The sequence below is a fragment of the Leptodactylus fuscus genome, chromosome 2, assembly GCF_031893055.1.
Source record: "Leptodactylus fuscus isolate aLepFus1 chromosome 2, aLepFus1.hap2, whole genome shotgun sequence".
NCBI lineage: Eukaryota > Metazoa > Chordata > Amphibia > Anura > Leptodactylidae > Leptodactylus > Leptodactylus fuscus.
The window spans coordinates 92,352,084-92,366,105 of NC_134266.1; the positions used below are offsets into that span (position 1 = coordinate 92,352,084).

The 14,022-nt window shown below is 40.5% G+C and overlaps 1 protein-coding gene across 1 annotated transcript in view; it reads right to left on the bottom strand.

Moving 5' to 3' along the window:
- Positions 1–400: 400 nt before the first annotated feature.
- Positions 401–14,022, bottom strand: part of LOC142194792 (polymeric immunoglobulin receptor-like) — a 69,077-nt gene continuing 55,455 nt past the window's right edge. Inside the window, exons 9-12 of the mRNA XM_075264158.1 lie at positions 11,006–11,121; positions 6,987–7,106; positions 6,880–6,902; positions 401–3,293 (exon numbers count right to left, since the gene is read on the bottom strand). Of these exons, the coding sequence (XP_075120259.1) occupies positions 3,216–3,293; positions 6,880–6,902; positions 6,987–7,106; positions 11,006–11,121 (337 nt within the window). The 3' untranslated portion in view covers positions 401–3,215. The remainder of the gene's footprint in view (positions 3,294–6,879; positions 6,903–6,986; positions 7,107–11,005; positions 11,122–14,022) is intronic.

Below are 14,022 nucleotides of genomic sequence, written 5' to 3' on the forward strand. Positions count from 1 at the left end.
GAAGACAAAAACCTGAAAACAGAGATCGGATGCAGGTATGAACCTGCCCTTAGAATCAAAACACACTCACACACTTTCTTTTGCGGTTTTCCATTAGTGCATTACAAACTATTTAGTAGTCTTAGTTCTGCTGTGTGGTAACCATCCTGTTATTTACTTGGAACACTTCAGTTGGAACACTCAATAAGAAATCAGTTTGTAATGAATTATAATGGAGTGCTGGCATGTCCACCTAGTTTTCGTCCACACCATGGCCACATCACTGCCACATTACAGCCATGTCACGACTGCACCGTGTCATCATACCCTTATCATCTAGATGTAAAACAAAGTCAACAAAATGGTTTTAATATTGTCAACATAATAAATGAATAAATTACACTTGAAACACTTGTGCTGTTAATATAATTTATTTGATATGTTATTCAACACTAATCATTTCACAAAGAGTAATTGTGTGCTTGATACGAGCTTTGATCATTGTCTGAATCTCAGAACATGTGCAGAATCACTTCAGAAAACTGATATCAATTAGCATCTTTGATAACTACCAATACGTTTGATTATTTAAAAGGCAAATAAAGATACAAATGCAATTATTCTTAATTATTGCTTCAAAACTGTATATGAGTATAGTATATCCAAATAGTATATGGAAATAAGATCAAACCAAGAAATCAAATACTTGTAAAGACACTTCTTAGGGCCAATGTCAGCAACTGATAAGTGACCCAGGAAAAAGATTTATTTGCCCTACATAAGCTGAAACCATTCTTGTATATCTGGATCACATTTTAAGGGCCCGTTCACACGGGCACAGAGGGGGTGGATTATGGCGTGGAATCCACGTCATAATCCGCCCCCTCACAATGGTGGTCTATGGAGACCGCTAGCGTTCTTTTTTACGCTAGCATCATGTTGCTGCTAGCGGAAAAAAGAAGCGACATGACCTTTCTTGAGGCGGATTCCACCTCAGGAAGTCAATAGCAGTGAATGGAAGGCGGAAACCACGTCGCGTTTTTTTGCCAAAAACTGTGTCACGTTTTTTGGTGCAGTTTTTTAGGGTCCATTCGCTGCCCGGGAGGGGAAAACCACCTAGCATTTTCTGAAGCGTTTTTTTTTTTTTTTTTTTAACCAAAAACCGTTCCAGAAAACCGCTTCCTAATCGGGAAGCATTTTTTTCCGGACCAAATTGTGAACTTAGCCTTAGAATGCATTTGATTCCTCACTATTATAACTCTATATGATTTGGCATAAAGCGAAGTGTGAATCACTGCAATGTACTCAGTAAGGGTGTAAAGACTGTGATTACCTTATCATTAATGTACTTATCCTAGAGAAACCTACAGACAATTTTATTACGAATCTAAATAAATGATGAAAAAGTCAAAGACGATTCCAGCAAACGAGGAGAAATCCAATAATGGTTAAAACTTAACTTTAATGTGATACATGAAAAAACAAGGTTAGGGCTCGTTCACATCTGCGCCCACTCTCCGTTCTGCAGGTTTTCGTTTTCTGCCCGAAACTGGGCAGGAGACGGAAACCTGCAGGCATTTTTCAGACCCATTCATTTGAATGGGTTTGAAAAGTGTGCGACTGTGAGCGCCGGTGAGCGTTTTTATGCGCTCCGCGGCGAAGCCGGGTTTTTTTTAACTGGACACAGAGTTGGACATGCAGGACTTTGTGTCCAGTTTTTAAAAAAAAATGTTGCCCCAAGCCAAGGGGGTGCACGAGAGTGTTTCCAGGAATGATTGGAGATTGTTGTCTATACATGTGAGTTGGGCAGTGTTCACATTTTGCCTATCTACTAAATTAATGATGTCTGGTATCAAGGACAATTAAAGCAAATAGAATAAGAAGAAACTTACTACAGTTAGAAGTGTAGAAACAGAGCATGGCTGCTGGTACAACCTACTATCATAATATGTTGGATGATCCCTCTAATGTGACTAATAAGCTGGCACAAATGTAAAATATGCTTCTCATATTAAATTGTTGTTCAAATTAATTTCCTATGTTTTATTAATGTATATAATTTGGCTCATTAAATATATGCAGATTTGATTATCATATATAATCCAATAAAGATCAGATAAAAGCTACTCTGAACTTTTTTTTAGCAGTTGCTCACTCATTGGTGGCCCATTTATGGCATTGACTCTGCATTTAGACATCATTCCATTGCTATTTTTGTAATCTGAACCAATGTTGGGTGTAACAGAAGTTGGCCTGCATTGTGAAATGTAAAAGGTTACATTTGTATTATCTCTTAAAATACAATTGTGTACCTCCTATTATAAATGAATTGTACCAGTGAATACAAGATACTTTGTAATATATTGTTTCAAAGCAAATACTTTTTTCTCCATTTATCAGGATGTGTACCACCTCAATACTGCTGAGGCTAACTCTTCTCGCCATAGATTCAGCTCTGGATACAGATTATACCATAGAAGTCTATGGATAGTGGAGGGGAGAGGATGAAGTCAGTTGTCCTTTTGTAAAATAATGATGAAACTAATGCCTTCAGATATTTGTGTCAGCCATTTAATCTCTGGCTCTAAGGTTGTCACTTTAGTGCTGAATGTATCTCATTGTTTGCATCTCTTTTAGGGGGCGTTCCCACTTGTGCCCATGTCCGTCCGCGGGGAAACCGTTTTTTTTTTTTTTTGCATGGACACAAAGTCAGACATGAAGGACTTTGTGTCCGTGCAAAAAAAAAAAATGTTTTCCCCGCAGAGAGGCTGCATACAGACACCAACAGTTGGCTTTAAAAACCCATTCAAATGAATGGGTTTTAAAACTGATTGCTGGAAAACCGTCCCCTATACAGTTTCCCTGGGGAATAGGACGGAGACCTGGCAGGCTGACACAGGGCACACAGGGGCGCAAGTGTGAAGCCCCCTAATCATGTTCATATACTTAATCACATTTGTATTGGAGTTTCACTTATACAGAACAGAGATGTGGAAATGTGGCAGCAGCTTAATGAATAAAGATTTGTAACCCAAACTTCTCCAATTGGGTAGACTGCTGCAGAGACATGTTATCACAAAAGACAGCAAATAACAATGAAAAGTCATTGAAGAATATTACTTTTCATTGTTTTTTGATTATTTTTTTTTGTCTTCTGTGATAAGATATCTTTGTGGAGAAGTTGCATATTGGATGACTTGTGTACATTTGACTCATTTGAAATTTCCAAAGAAAATTTAAGCAGTGTTTTCTTCATTTGGAGACCCCACGTTATGAATCAGGAAGCTGGAATAATCAAGATCCTCCTGAGAGCCCTGCAGTAACACAAAACAATTATATGGAAAATTGCTACAGTGTGTTTGGTTCAATACAAGTTCATACCAGTTGTATCCGGGAATCTGTCAGGGTGATGTAGGACCCTACACCACCCACTGGCCCTTATGGGGGTTTAACATCCCTGTTATAAAGCCACCCGTGCCCTATATAAAAATAAAAAAGCTTTGGCCTAAGGTCCCAAATAGCGGACCGAAGTGAAAAAGTGCTACGGGAAAGACTGGGCTGGAAATGCATTGTTGTTTTTCCCGCAGCACTTTCACAGAAATTCTGCTTCAATTATACCTATAGGAAAACCGTTAGCATTTCCGTAAGTATAATTGACATGCTGCGATTTCCAAAAACTCAACAGTTTTTGAAATTGCAGCATTTCTGCTGTGTTTATGCCACGTTGTGCCCTGGTCTTATACCCACTCTGCATGCTGTACTCCTTGCACCTGTGCAGTTCTTCACCAAAGCAAGAGGAATACACAACTGCACAGCACCAGAGATGAGTCCAATGAGACTCATCTCTAGGTAAGTATAAAGGTTTATTTTTTTTTTTAAATGCAGGCATGGATGGATTTAAAACAGCGCAATTTGAGACACTAAGGCTCTAGTCTAACAGGACCTGTGGGTGGCTCAGTGTCCCAAATCAACCTAACAGATTGCTCTTAAAGGTGTTTTCCAAGCAAAATTTTTTTTTTCAAAAAGGTCTGTTAGTGCTATTAATAAATGCACCCATATACCTTTAGCAGTCTTTTGAGTGATTTCTGGGTGTCTCTAGGGTCTCCTGGTATCTTCTTCATTTGTTTATGTGGTTCAGCTTCCTGCTATGTAACTTCCACAGTAGCTCCCTCTCACCTCACCCCCCGCCTCTTTCCTCCCTCCCATACACCCCCTCCCTGTCTCTCTAGCTATCCCACTACTATCCCTTCCCTATTTACTCAGCCCAACTCCAAACCCCATTAAATACTTACCTCTCTTTCTTCCAGGCTTCTTCCTACGGGACAGCCCATCCTTCTTTTCTGATTCTGTCGGCACACACTATTGTCGCAGTGCTGCTCTGTGCTCTGCAACCAACGATCCACATCTACTGCTTAGACAAGGGAGCTGAGCAGTAGAGGTGGATTATCAGCTGCAGAGCAAAAAGCAGTGCTGGGACTGTAGTCCCAGTAGGAGTATCCGTCCTGCAGGAAGAAACTGGGAAGCGGATTGTCATTGGATAATCAGCAAATGTCCCTGGGGAGGTCACATGACTTCCCAGGGATATAGGTAAATATCCATTTTTGATAAATTATGTAATTTAGAAAGTAGACAAGTGGAGGGTATTTAGATTAGTGTAGGGATTTTATCCCGAACAATGCATGATTCATAAATAATTACTACTTTCTGGTTGTGTCTAACTTTGGGCTCATTCACATCTGCGCCTGGTCTCCGTTCTGCAGGTTTCCGTTTCCTGCACAAAACAGAGGCAGAAGACGGAAACCTGCAGGACTCTTTCATACCCATTCATTTGAATGGGTTTGAAAGATGTCCGACCATGAGCATACTCTGTGTCCGATTTAAAAAAAACCGATTTTGCGGCGGAGAGCATAAAACGCTCACCACCGCTCACGGCCGGACCTGCTCTGACAGCTTTCCATCTTCTGTTTACATAGTGTACAGTAGATTATTATCATTCACTTCATCTTTGGAAGTGACCCATAATAATATCTAGTTCTGCTAGTGGAAATCCAAATTCTCTCTATAATTGCAAGTTGCACAATTCTTACAACATCGTGCTTGAAAAGGAAGTTAAGTATTACACAAGATTTCCAAATGTCTGCATCTTATAGTTCATGAACCTCTTAAACAATAACCAACCTATGTACACACAGTCTTTGCGTGAGCATGAAGGAAGACACGAGTGGCCTGGTATACACTCCTATGAAAAAGTTTGGGCACCCCTATTAATCTTAATCATTTTTATTTCTAAATATTTTGGTGTTTGCAACAGCCATTTCAGTTTGATATATCTAATAACTGATGGACACAGTAATATTTCAGGATTGAAATGAGGTTTATTGTACTAACAGAAAATGTGCAATATGCATTAAACCAAAATTTGACCGGTGCAAAAATATGGGCACCTCAACAGAAAAGTGACATTAATATTTAGTACATCCTCCTTTTGCAAAGATAACAGCCTCTAGTCGCTTCCTGTAGCTTTTAATCAGTTCCTGGATCCTGGATGAAGGTATTTTGGACCATTTCTTTCTACAAAACAATTCAAGTTCAGTTAAGTTTGATGGTCGCCGAGCATGGACAGCCCGCTCTCAAATGATCTGAAAACAAAGATTGTTCAACATAGTTGTTCAGGGGAAGGATACAAAACGTTGTCTCAGAGATTTAACCTGTCAGTTTCCACTGTGAGGAACATAGTAAGGAAATGGAAGACCACAGGGATAGTTCTTGTTAAGCCCAGAAGTGGCAGGCCAAGAAAAATATCAGAAAGGCAGAGAAGAAGAATGGTGAGAACAGTCAAGGACAATCCACAGACCACCTCCAAAGAGCTGCAGCATCATCTTGCTGCAGATGGTGTCACTGTGCATCGGTCAGCAATACAGCGCACTTTGCACAAATAGAAGCTGTATGGGAGAGTGATGAGAAAGAAGCCGTTTCTGCACGTACGCCACAAATAGAGTTGCCTGAGGTATGCAAAAGCACATTTGGACAAGGCAGCTTCATTTTGGAAACAAAAATTGAGTTGTTTGGTTATAAAAAAAGGCGTTATGCATGGCGTCCAAAAAGAAACAGCATTCCAAGAAAAACACATGCTACCCACTGTAAAATTTGGTGGAGGTTCCATCATGCTTTGGGGCTGTGTGGCCAATGCCGGCATCGGGAATCTTGTTAAAGTTGAGAGTCGCATGGATTCCACTCAGTATCAGCAGATTCTTCAGAATAATGTTCAAGAATCAGTGACGAAGTTGAAGTTACGCCGGGGATGGATATTTCAGCAAGACAATGATCCAAAACACCACTCCAAATCCTCAGGCATTCATGCAGAGGAACAATTACAATGTTCTGGAATGGCCATCCCAGTCCCAGACCTGAATATCATTGAACATCTGTGGGATGATTTGAAGCGGGCTGTCCATGCTCGGCGACCATCTAACTTAACTGAACTTGAATTGTTTGTCCAAAATCCCTTCATCCAGGATCCAGGAACTGATTAAAAGCTACAGGAAGTGACTAGAGGCTGTTATCTTTGCAAAAGGAGGATCTACTAAATATTAATGTCACTTTTCTGTTGAGGTGCCCATACTTTTGCACCGGTCAAATTTTGGTTTAATGCATATTACACATTTTCTGTTAGTACAATAAACCTCATTTCAATCCTGAAATATTACTGTGTCCATCAGTTATTAGATATATCAAACTGAAATGGCTGTTGCAAATACCAAAATATTTAGAACTAAAAATGATTAAGATTAATAGGGGTGCCCAAACTTTTTCATAGGACTGTATATATTTATATATATATATATATATATATATATATATATAATATTTTTGTGAAACATAACATTTTATGCAGTTTACCTTTTTCTTGCTCTTTGCTCCATCTAGAATATAAGCAATCCCAAAGTTAATAAAAACATTTTAAGTTAATGCTAAAAATACAATATTTGGTTCTTAAAATGATTTACCTTTAAAGCTGCTGATATCAGTTTCCTGAGTGTCTATCACTGCAGGGTTTTCCTTGCCTGTAACATTATCCAGGTCAGTCATGCTTATGTTAGTCGTGTAGCTTCCAACAGAAACCAAATCTACATTATAAACATGGAAAGAAAGAAATAAAATATTAGCTTAAAATGTAAAAGAATTTTAAAGTTTAATAAAATCGCCCTTGGGCATCCATACGCCTTAACAAGGAATAGGGATCAGATTTTTCTTCATGAGACAACCCCTTTAAATCTCCACAATCATTTACCACCAGTGGCATAGTTATACAGATCACTAAGCAGGGCCGTTTTAACATATTGGTGGGCCCTGTGCAAAGATTTCATAAGTGGGCCCTTCATCACCACCACTTAGAAATACCTGACCTATACAAATTATGATGCTCCCTCAATGCCCCCACATAGTATAAAACATTTTTGTGGCTCTCAAACAGTATAATGGTGCCCTAGTGGCCTACACAATATTCCCTTTATAGTATCCTCCTCCAGATTGCCCACACAGATTTATGTTCCTCTACAGGTTGACCCCACAATTTCATGCCCCCACCATGTCAACCCTCCCCCAAGGTGGCCCCACCATGTCATGCATACCTCAGGTTGCCCCCACAGTATCATGATGTCCCCCACACTGACATGCCCCTTTCAGGTTGCCTTCACAGTATCATGTCCCTCCACTCCCAAGGTTGCCCCCATAATGTCACGCCCAGACACCCCTGTATCATGTCCTCACCCCAGGTTGCCCCCACAGCATCATGCCCCCCCACATTGACTTGTCCTCCCCCTCAGGTTGCCCCCACAGTATCATGTTCTCACCCCAGGTTGCCCCCATAGTACCACGTCCTCCTACCCCCAGGTTGCCCCCATAGTGTCATGCCCCCATTGCCCTACAGTATCATGTCCCCCCTATTGCCCCCACAGTTTCATGACCCATCCCACCCCACCCCAGGTTGCCCCCACAGTTTCATTCCCCTCCCCCCCCCCCAGGTTCCTAACAAAGCTTCATGTCCCCAACTGTATATATCAAAGAAAAAAACAAACCTTAATACTTACCTTTCCTCATTCCCTCGTTCACTCCTGTCTGGTCCCGGAGTCTTTAAGGAGTAACAGGCGCGATGTAAGTGATGTCACTATACCGCGCCTCCTGCACCCAGAGCAAAGAAAGTGACCAGGTGGTGAAGCAGGGAGCAAGCAGACAGCTCCCTTCTTCATCACTGGCTTCAATTCATCGGCATCCAGAAGAGTTGACTAACTCATCTGAGATATTCAGCCATAATTTTCTTATTGTGAAAGGTTATCATGCAGGGACTCTATATGAATAGTTTTCAGTTATGCTGAAGCTTGAGGGAAGTAGTCTGTGGAAGAGCACCTTCATCTCTTTAAATTTACATTAGTGGTAGTTAGGCCACAGCAGGTAGTCTCATGTCAGCGGCCCCATTGCTCACAGAATAAGCTTTCTTTGTCACTACTGGTTTTTGTCAGTTTTGTGCCTCCATGTTGCTCTGTGGTTGGAAGAAACCTAGTGTTGCTGATGTCAACCTACAGCAACTGGAGTCAAATGACAGCAAGCAAAGTTACTGCACCACAGCCAGAACTGAAATTACATCATAGCCATAATGGTACTGATAGTCCAAATATGAAAGCAGGAAGTTGCTGGGAGCCACCATGTTGAGAATGACAAAGACCTTCAATCAAAGAAGTAGCGTTAAGGTGAAAAGGTCCCATTAGGAACAGAGGCCAGGGACCACCGCAAAGAACGGGGACCACAACTCAAACCTTCAATGACACAATGACATCACTGCTCAGCTACAGGTTGATACACCCCAGGATAAATAAAAAGAAACTCTGAGATGACTACCCACTGCAAACAAATGAGTCTTCTTCCAACAGCATGTATTTCTCGACCCTGTTAGGGACGTTGCTCTAAGGATTCTAATTGCAATTTGCTGACAAAGCCTCATCCATTACACCTGGGCAAACATTTAGGCTGACTCCCAAAACCACAGAGTTTGTGAGAAAACCAATTACAGTTCTAGTCACTGCATCCTCCTCCTCCACTTTCACTTTCAAAATTTATTTATATATATATATATATATATATATATATATATATATATATATATATGTATATATATATATATATATATATATATATATATATATGATTAGGGGAATGGGTGGATTGGAGTACAACGATAGATTAACAAACCTGGGGTTATTCAGTTTAGAGAAAAGATGTCTACTGGGGGGTCTAATAACAATGTACAAATACATGAAGGGACAATACAAAGAACTTTCTAAGGATCTTTTTACTCCTAGACCAGTGACAGTGACAAGAGGCCATCCACTATGTCTGGAGGAGAAAAAGTTTCACTAGAAACATAGAAGGGGATTCTTCACAGTAAGAACAGCGAGGCTCTGGAACTCTCTGCCCCAGGAAGTGGTGATGGCGGATTCATTAAACAAGTTCAAAGAGGGCCTGGATGCCTTTCTTGAAGAGTAAAGTATAACAGGTTATGGTCTCTAGATTTTAAGGACACGTTGATCCAGGGTTTTTATACTGACTGCCAGATTTGGAGTCGGAAAGGAATTTTTTCCCCTGAAATGGGGCAATTGGCATAAACCTCATGGGGTTTTTTGCCTTCCTCTGGGTCAACACTGTAGGGATTATAGGGTTATAGGTTGGACTTGATAGACTAATGTCTTTATCCAACCTCATCTACTATGTAACTATATATATAGTTACATATAGTTACATATATATAGAGTTACATATATATATATATATATATATATATATATATATATAGTTATTTGTGATGAGTTTGATAGAATAATATTTATTCAAATTATTATTGCCTAACTTTTTTTTCTAGATTGTATATTTGTTGTACCATCCCTTGGTAGTGCCGATGATGGCTTCCATTAAAACATCTATAAATAAATCACCTTGACAGCAATGTAGAATTATAGAATTGTTCCTAAAATATTTGTATTAATATCCTACCCTACTAATATTATAAATGTGAAAGTTTAAATGATTGTTACTCGGTCATGCAGAAACGGCTGAACATAGATAGTTTGGCACATAGATAGTTTGTAACCTCAATTAACACATAGGCTACTTTTTATCCCGGTAAATGACATGGCTTCACGACTGCTATGAATTTATGTTCATATACTATATTAAACTGTTCTTGCCAGCACGATTCTCTCAGCTAATTGCAATATGCTGATAAAGCCAGGTGTATTATCTCTCTATATAAACACACAGATAACACTGAGTCCATTGTGTAAAAGCATATGCATATTATCTGATCTGCTCCAGGCAGCCCCTTTAATCCATATTGGCAGTTTGCCAATTTTAAACATGCCGGGGAAAAAGAAAATGTAATTTGTCGCAAAATTCTAAAACATCGAGAACTGGGAATGTAGCCAGAAGTCACAGACTTCTCCTCAAGCGGAGCTGAGGGGGATCATTGATGCCAACAACACGCTCATTATATGGCGTCCCACTGAGCTGCTGAGATGACGGAACAATCACGGGCACAGCGCGAGGAACGAGTTTAGTGGCAGGCCAGCTTGACTGCTGCTGAAACGCTGGAGCAGGCGGATCAACAACGCCAACTACACACTCATTATATGGCATCCCAGCTAACCACTGAGATGCCGATCAATCACAGGCATGGCTCAAGGAACAAGTTCAGCAGCAGGACAGCTTCAGAGCTGCCGAAACACTGGAGCAGGCGAACCATCAACGGCAGCAATTTGCTGAATATTGGTGGATCATCAACGCCAACAACGTGCAGATTACGTCATGGGCAAAAGCTAGTACTCCATAACTATATTTGCCATTAATGATTTATTTGCTTTTTCTTTTTTTTTTTTGGTTTTGCAAAAAATAACCAAAACAATTTGTTTCCCACCAGATAAATATTGTACTCTGAACAAGTCATACACATGTACGTTTTCTGTCTTCCTATACATGCCTGAGTTCTTCTTTCTTCTCAGTCTGATAATGAAGAAAACAGCAGATATCACCAGGACCGCAGCACAAACTGACAAAATGCCGGCAACCAGACTATTATGTTTGTTCTCAGTGACACTAAAAGGAGAGAAAAATATGATTTAGAAATACTTGTAAATAAACTTAGAGTTAAAATTACAGATGCCTTTATATTTTTACTACAATTTTGTAGTCCCAGGCTAGCCTATACAAAGAAGCTAAATTTTCACATCAGTATGACCAAGCACATTGTCCTATGATGTTGCCCACCAGACACTTATCTCAATATTCGGCTATGAAAGATATGCAGCCATTTGAGACAGCTGCTCTACAAAGGACCATTCTGACAATGGCTGTCTTTCTTTTTTTAAAAAAATTATCTGCTTAAAGTGTACCTAACCTATAAATAAATAAATAAATTTTTGCATAAACAACAGTGTGTGTATATGTGGAATAACACTGATTCTGCTCACTATACTGTATGACTAGCATTCTGTACTTTTTATCATTTTTTCTTCTCTGTAGGCTCTATCTCAGATATCCCAGAGCTAATGTGCGCCATAGGCAATGTATAGAAAGCAAAGGAGAAATGCTCATCCAACTCTGTTTCTCAGGTCCTTCATCAGCATGATTATAGTTAGTATGGTTGAAAAAAAGACATATGTCCAGGGAATGGGAAACGTCATAACATTCTATACATTTCCATTTCTATTACATGCTCTAAAAAGGCATCTAATACTTTTTTGAAGCTATCAGCTGCGGACCGAGCATGCGCCGTTAACTTTGCCTGAACCTGAAGTGGCAGAACTAACTGCAAATGCTCGATATTTCATCCCCATATAGCACAGTGTCAGATTCCTATGTAAGGCAGAAGATCACAAGATGAAGAGGGACATGAACAGAATTAACTAAGGGGTGGCGAGAGGTGATGACATGGGTGTGCTCCCTGGGTGTAATTTGCATATCGCAAAAAAAAAAAGATTTTTACAGAAACAGCGAGTAGAAGAAGAGAATGGAGGGTAGATGAGGAAAGCCTTTTTAAAGGCTACTCCAATGTGCCATTAGTTCAAAAGGTGATTTTCTAATGATAGACTCTAGAGATGAGCGAACAGTGAAATGTTCGAAGTTCAATTCGAGTAGCCGCTCAATACTCGACTGTTCGATCGAACCCCATTATAGTCTATGGGGAATAAATACTCGTTTAGGGGAAACTACTATTCGACTCAGGAGGGTCACCAAGTCCGCTATGACACCCCAGGAAATGATGCCAACACCCTGGAATGCAACTGGGACAGCAGGGGAAGCATGTCTGGGGGGCATCTAACATGCCCAAGTTACTGTATTACGTTGGGATCCCTGTCACCTTGCGATATGCGCAAGCTGACTTTTTTCCATAGGAATGCATTGACCAGCGTTGATTGGCCGAATGCCATACAGAGTATAGCATTCGGCCAATCAACGCTGGTTCTGCCGGAGGCTCGTATGTGAGGAGGCGGAGTCTAAGATCGGACCAGAATGGAGACTGCTGTGGACCGATTTTAGACTCCGCCTCCTCCAGCACAACCAGCGTTGATTGGCCGAATGCTGTACTCTGTATGGCATTCGGCCAATCAACGCTGGTCAATGCATTCCTATGCCGAGATGTAACAGTGCTGGCCATGCGCTCAGCACTGCTACACCGGAGATGAAGCAGAGCTGAGTGTGTGCTGAACCCTGCTGCACACTCAGCTCTGCTGAGATGCAGCAGATCTGAGTGTGCAGCAGGGTTCAGCGCATCTCTGATGCAGTAGAGCTGAGTGTGCAGCAGGGTTCAGTGGTTCTCCGGTGTAGCAGCGGTTCTCCAATGTAGCAGTTCTGGCCATGCGCTCTGCTTGGCTGCATCTCTGGAGTGGCCAAGCTGAGTGCATGGCCAGCTCTGCTTCATCTCCAGTGTAGCAGTGCTGGCCGTGTGCTCAGCTCGGCTCATCTTGGGAGTAACCGAGCTGAGCAAACAGCCAGCACTGCTACATCTCCGGTGTAGCAGTGCTGGCCGTGCGCTCAGCTCGTCTCATCTCTGGAGTAGCCGAACTGAGCACATGGCCAGCACTGCTTCATCTCCGGTGCAGCAGTGCTGGCCGTGCGCTCAGCTCGTTTACTCCGGACATGAGCCGAGCTGAGCACACGGCCAGCACTGCTACACCAGACATGAACTGATACACATACTGATTGTATACTGACACCTTTTTATGCTGATAGCAAAGGTTGTCAGTATACAATCAGCATATGTATCAGTCCGTTTCAAAGTCTCAAACTGAATGCAAATGGACGAATGGCATACTGATGTGTGAACCAAGCCTTAGCCTAGTAGGCTAAGTAGTTAAATAATAAAAAAAATTATAAAATAATAAAATAAGTTACTTACAGGTATGTTATATGTATATAAATGTATTTTACAGTACAATGCAGAAGTTGTATAGTAAACTATACAGCCAATAAAGTGATCACATGCTCAAGTCCCTTTGTATAACAGGCAAAAACTAAAGTAAACGTGTAAATAGGTTTTTAAAGATGAAAAAAACTGAGTAAACAAAAAAAAAAAAAACATTTTCGATTCATTTCTATTAAAAGAAAATTTAATTGGTATTGCTAGATGTGTAAACTCCCAAACTGTTAAAATGTAATTTATTCAATACAAAATATGCAATGTGAGAATTGTTTTTGGTCACCTAAACATAGAACAAGATCTAAATGTTGGTTATGTGAACACCAACCCTCAATGGGTTTTGAAATGTGAATATGGAAAATATAAAAACAGCCACCATCTTTAATGTTCGGATGAGGTGGTATCTTTATATGGTTAATACGGGCATTATAACATTTGGAAATCTGCAGTAAGATTTCATTCTGTTGCTCTCAAAACATTTAATAAAAATAGCTATAAATGTGTTTGTGTCCCTGCGGTTTAGCTTTGTCTTGGGTACAGTACAGACCTTACCAAAGAGAATATTTCCATGAATTTAA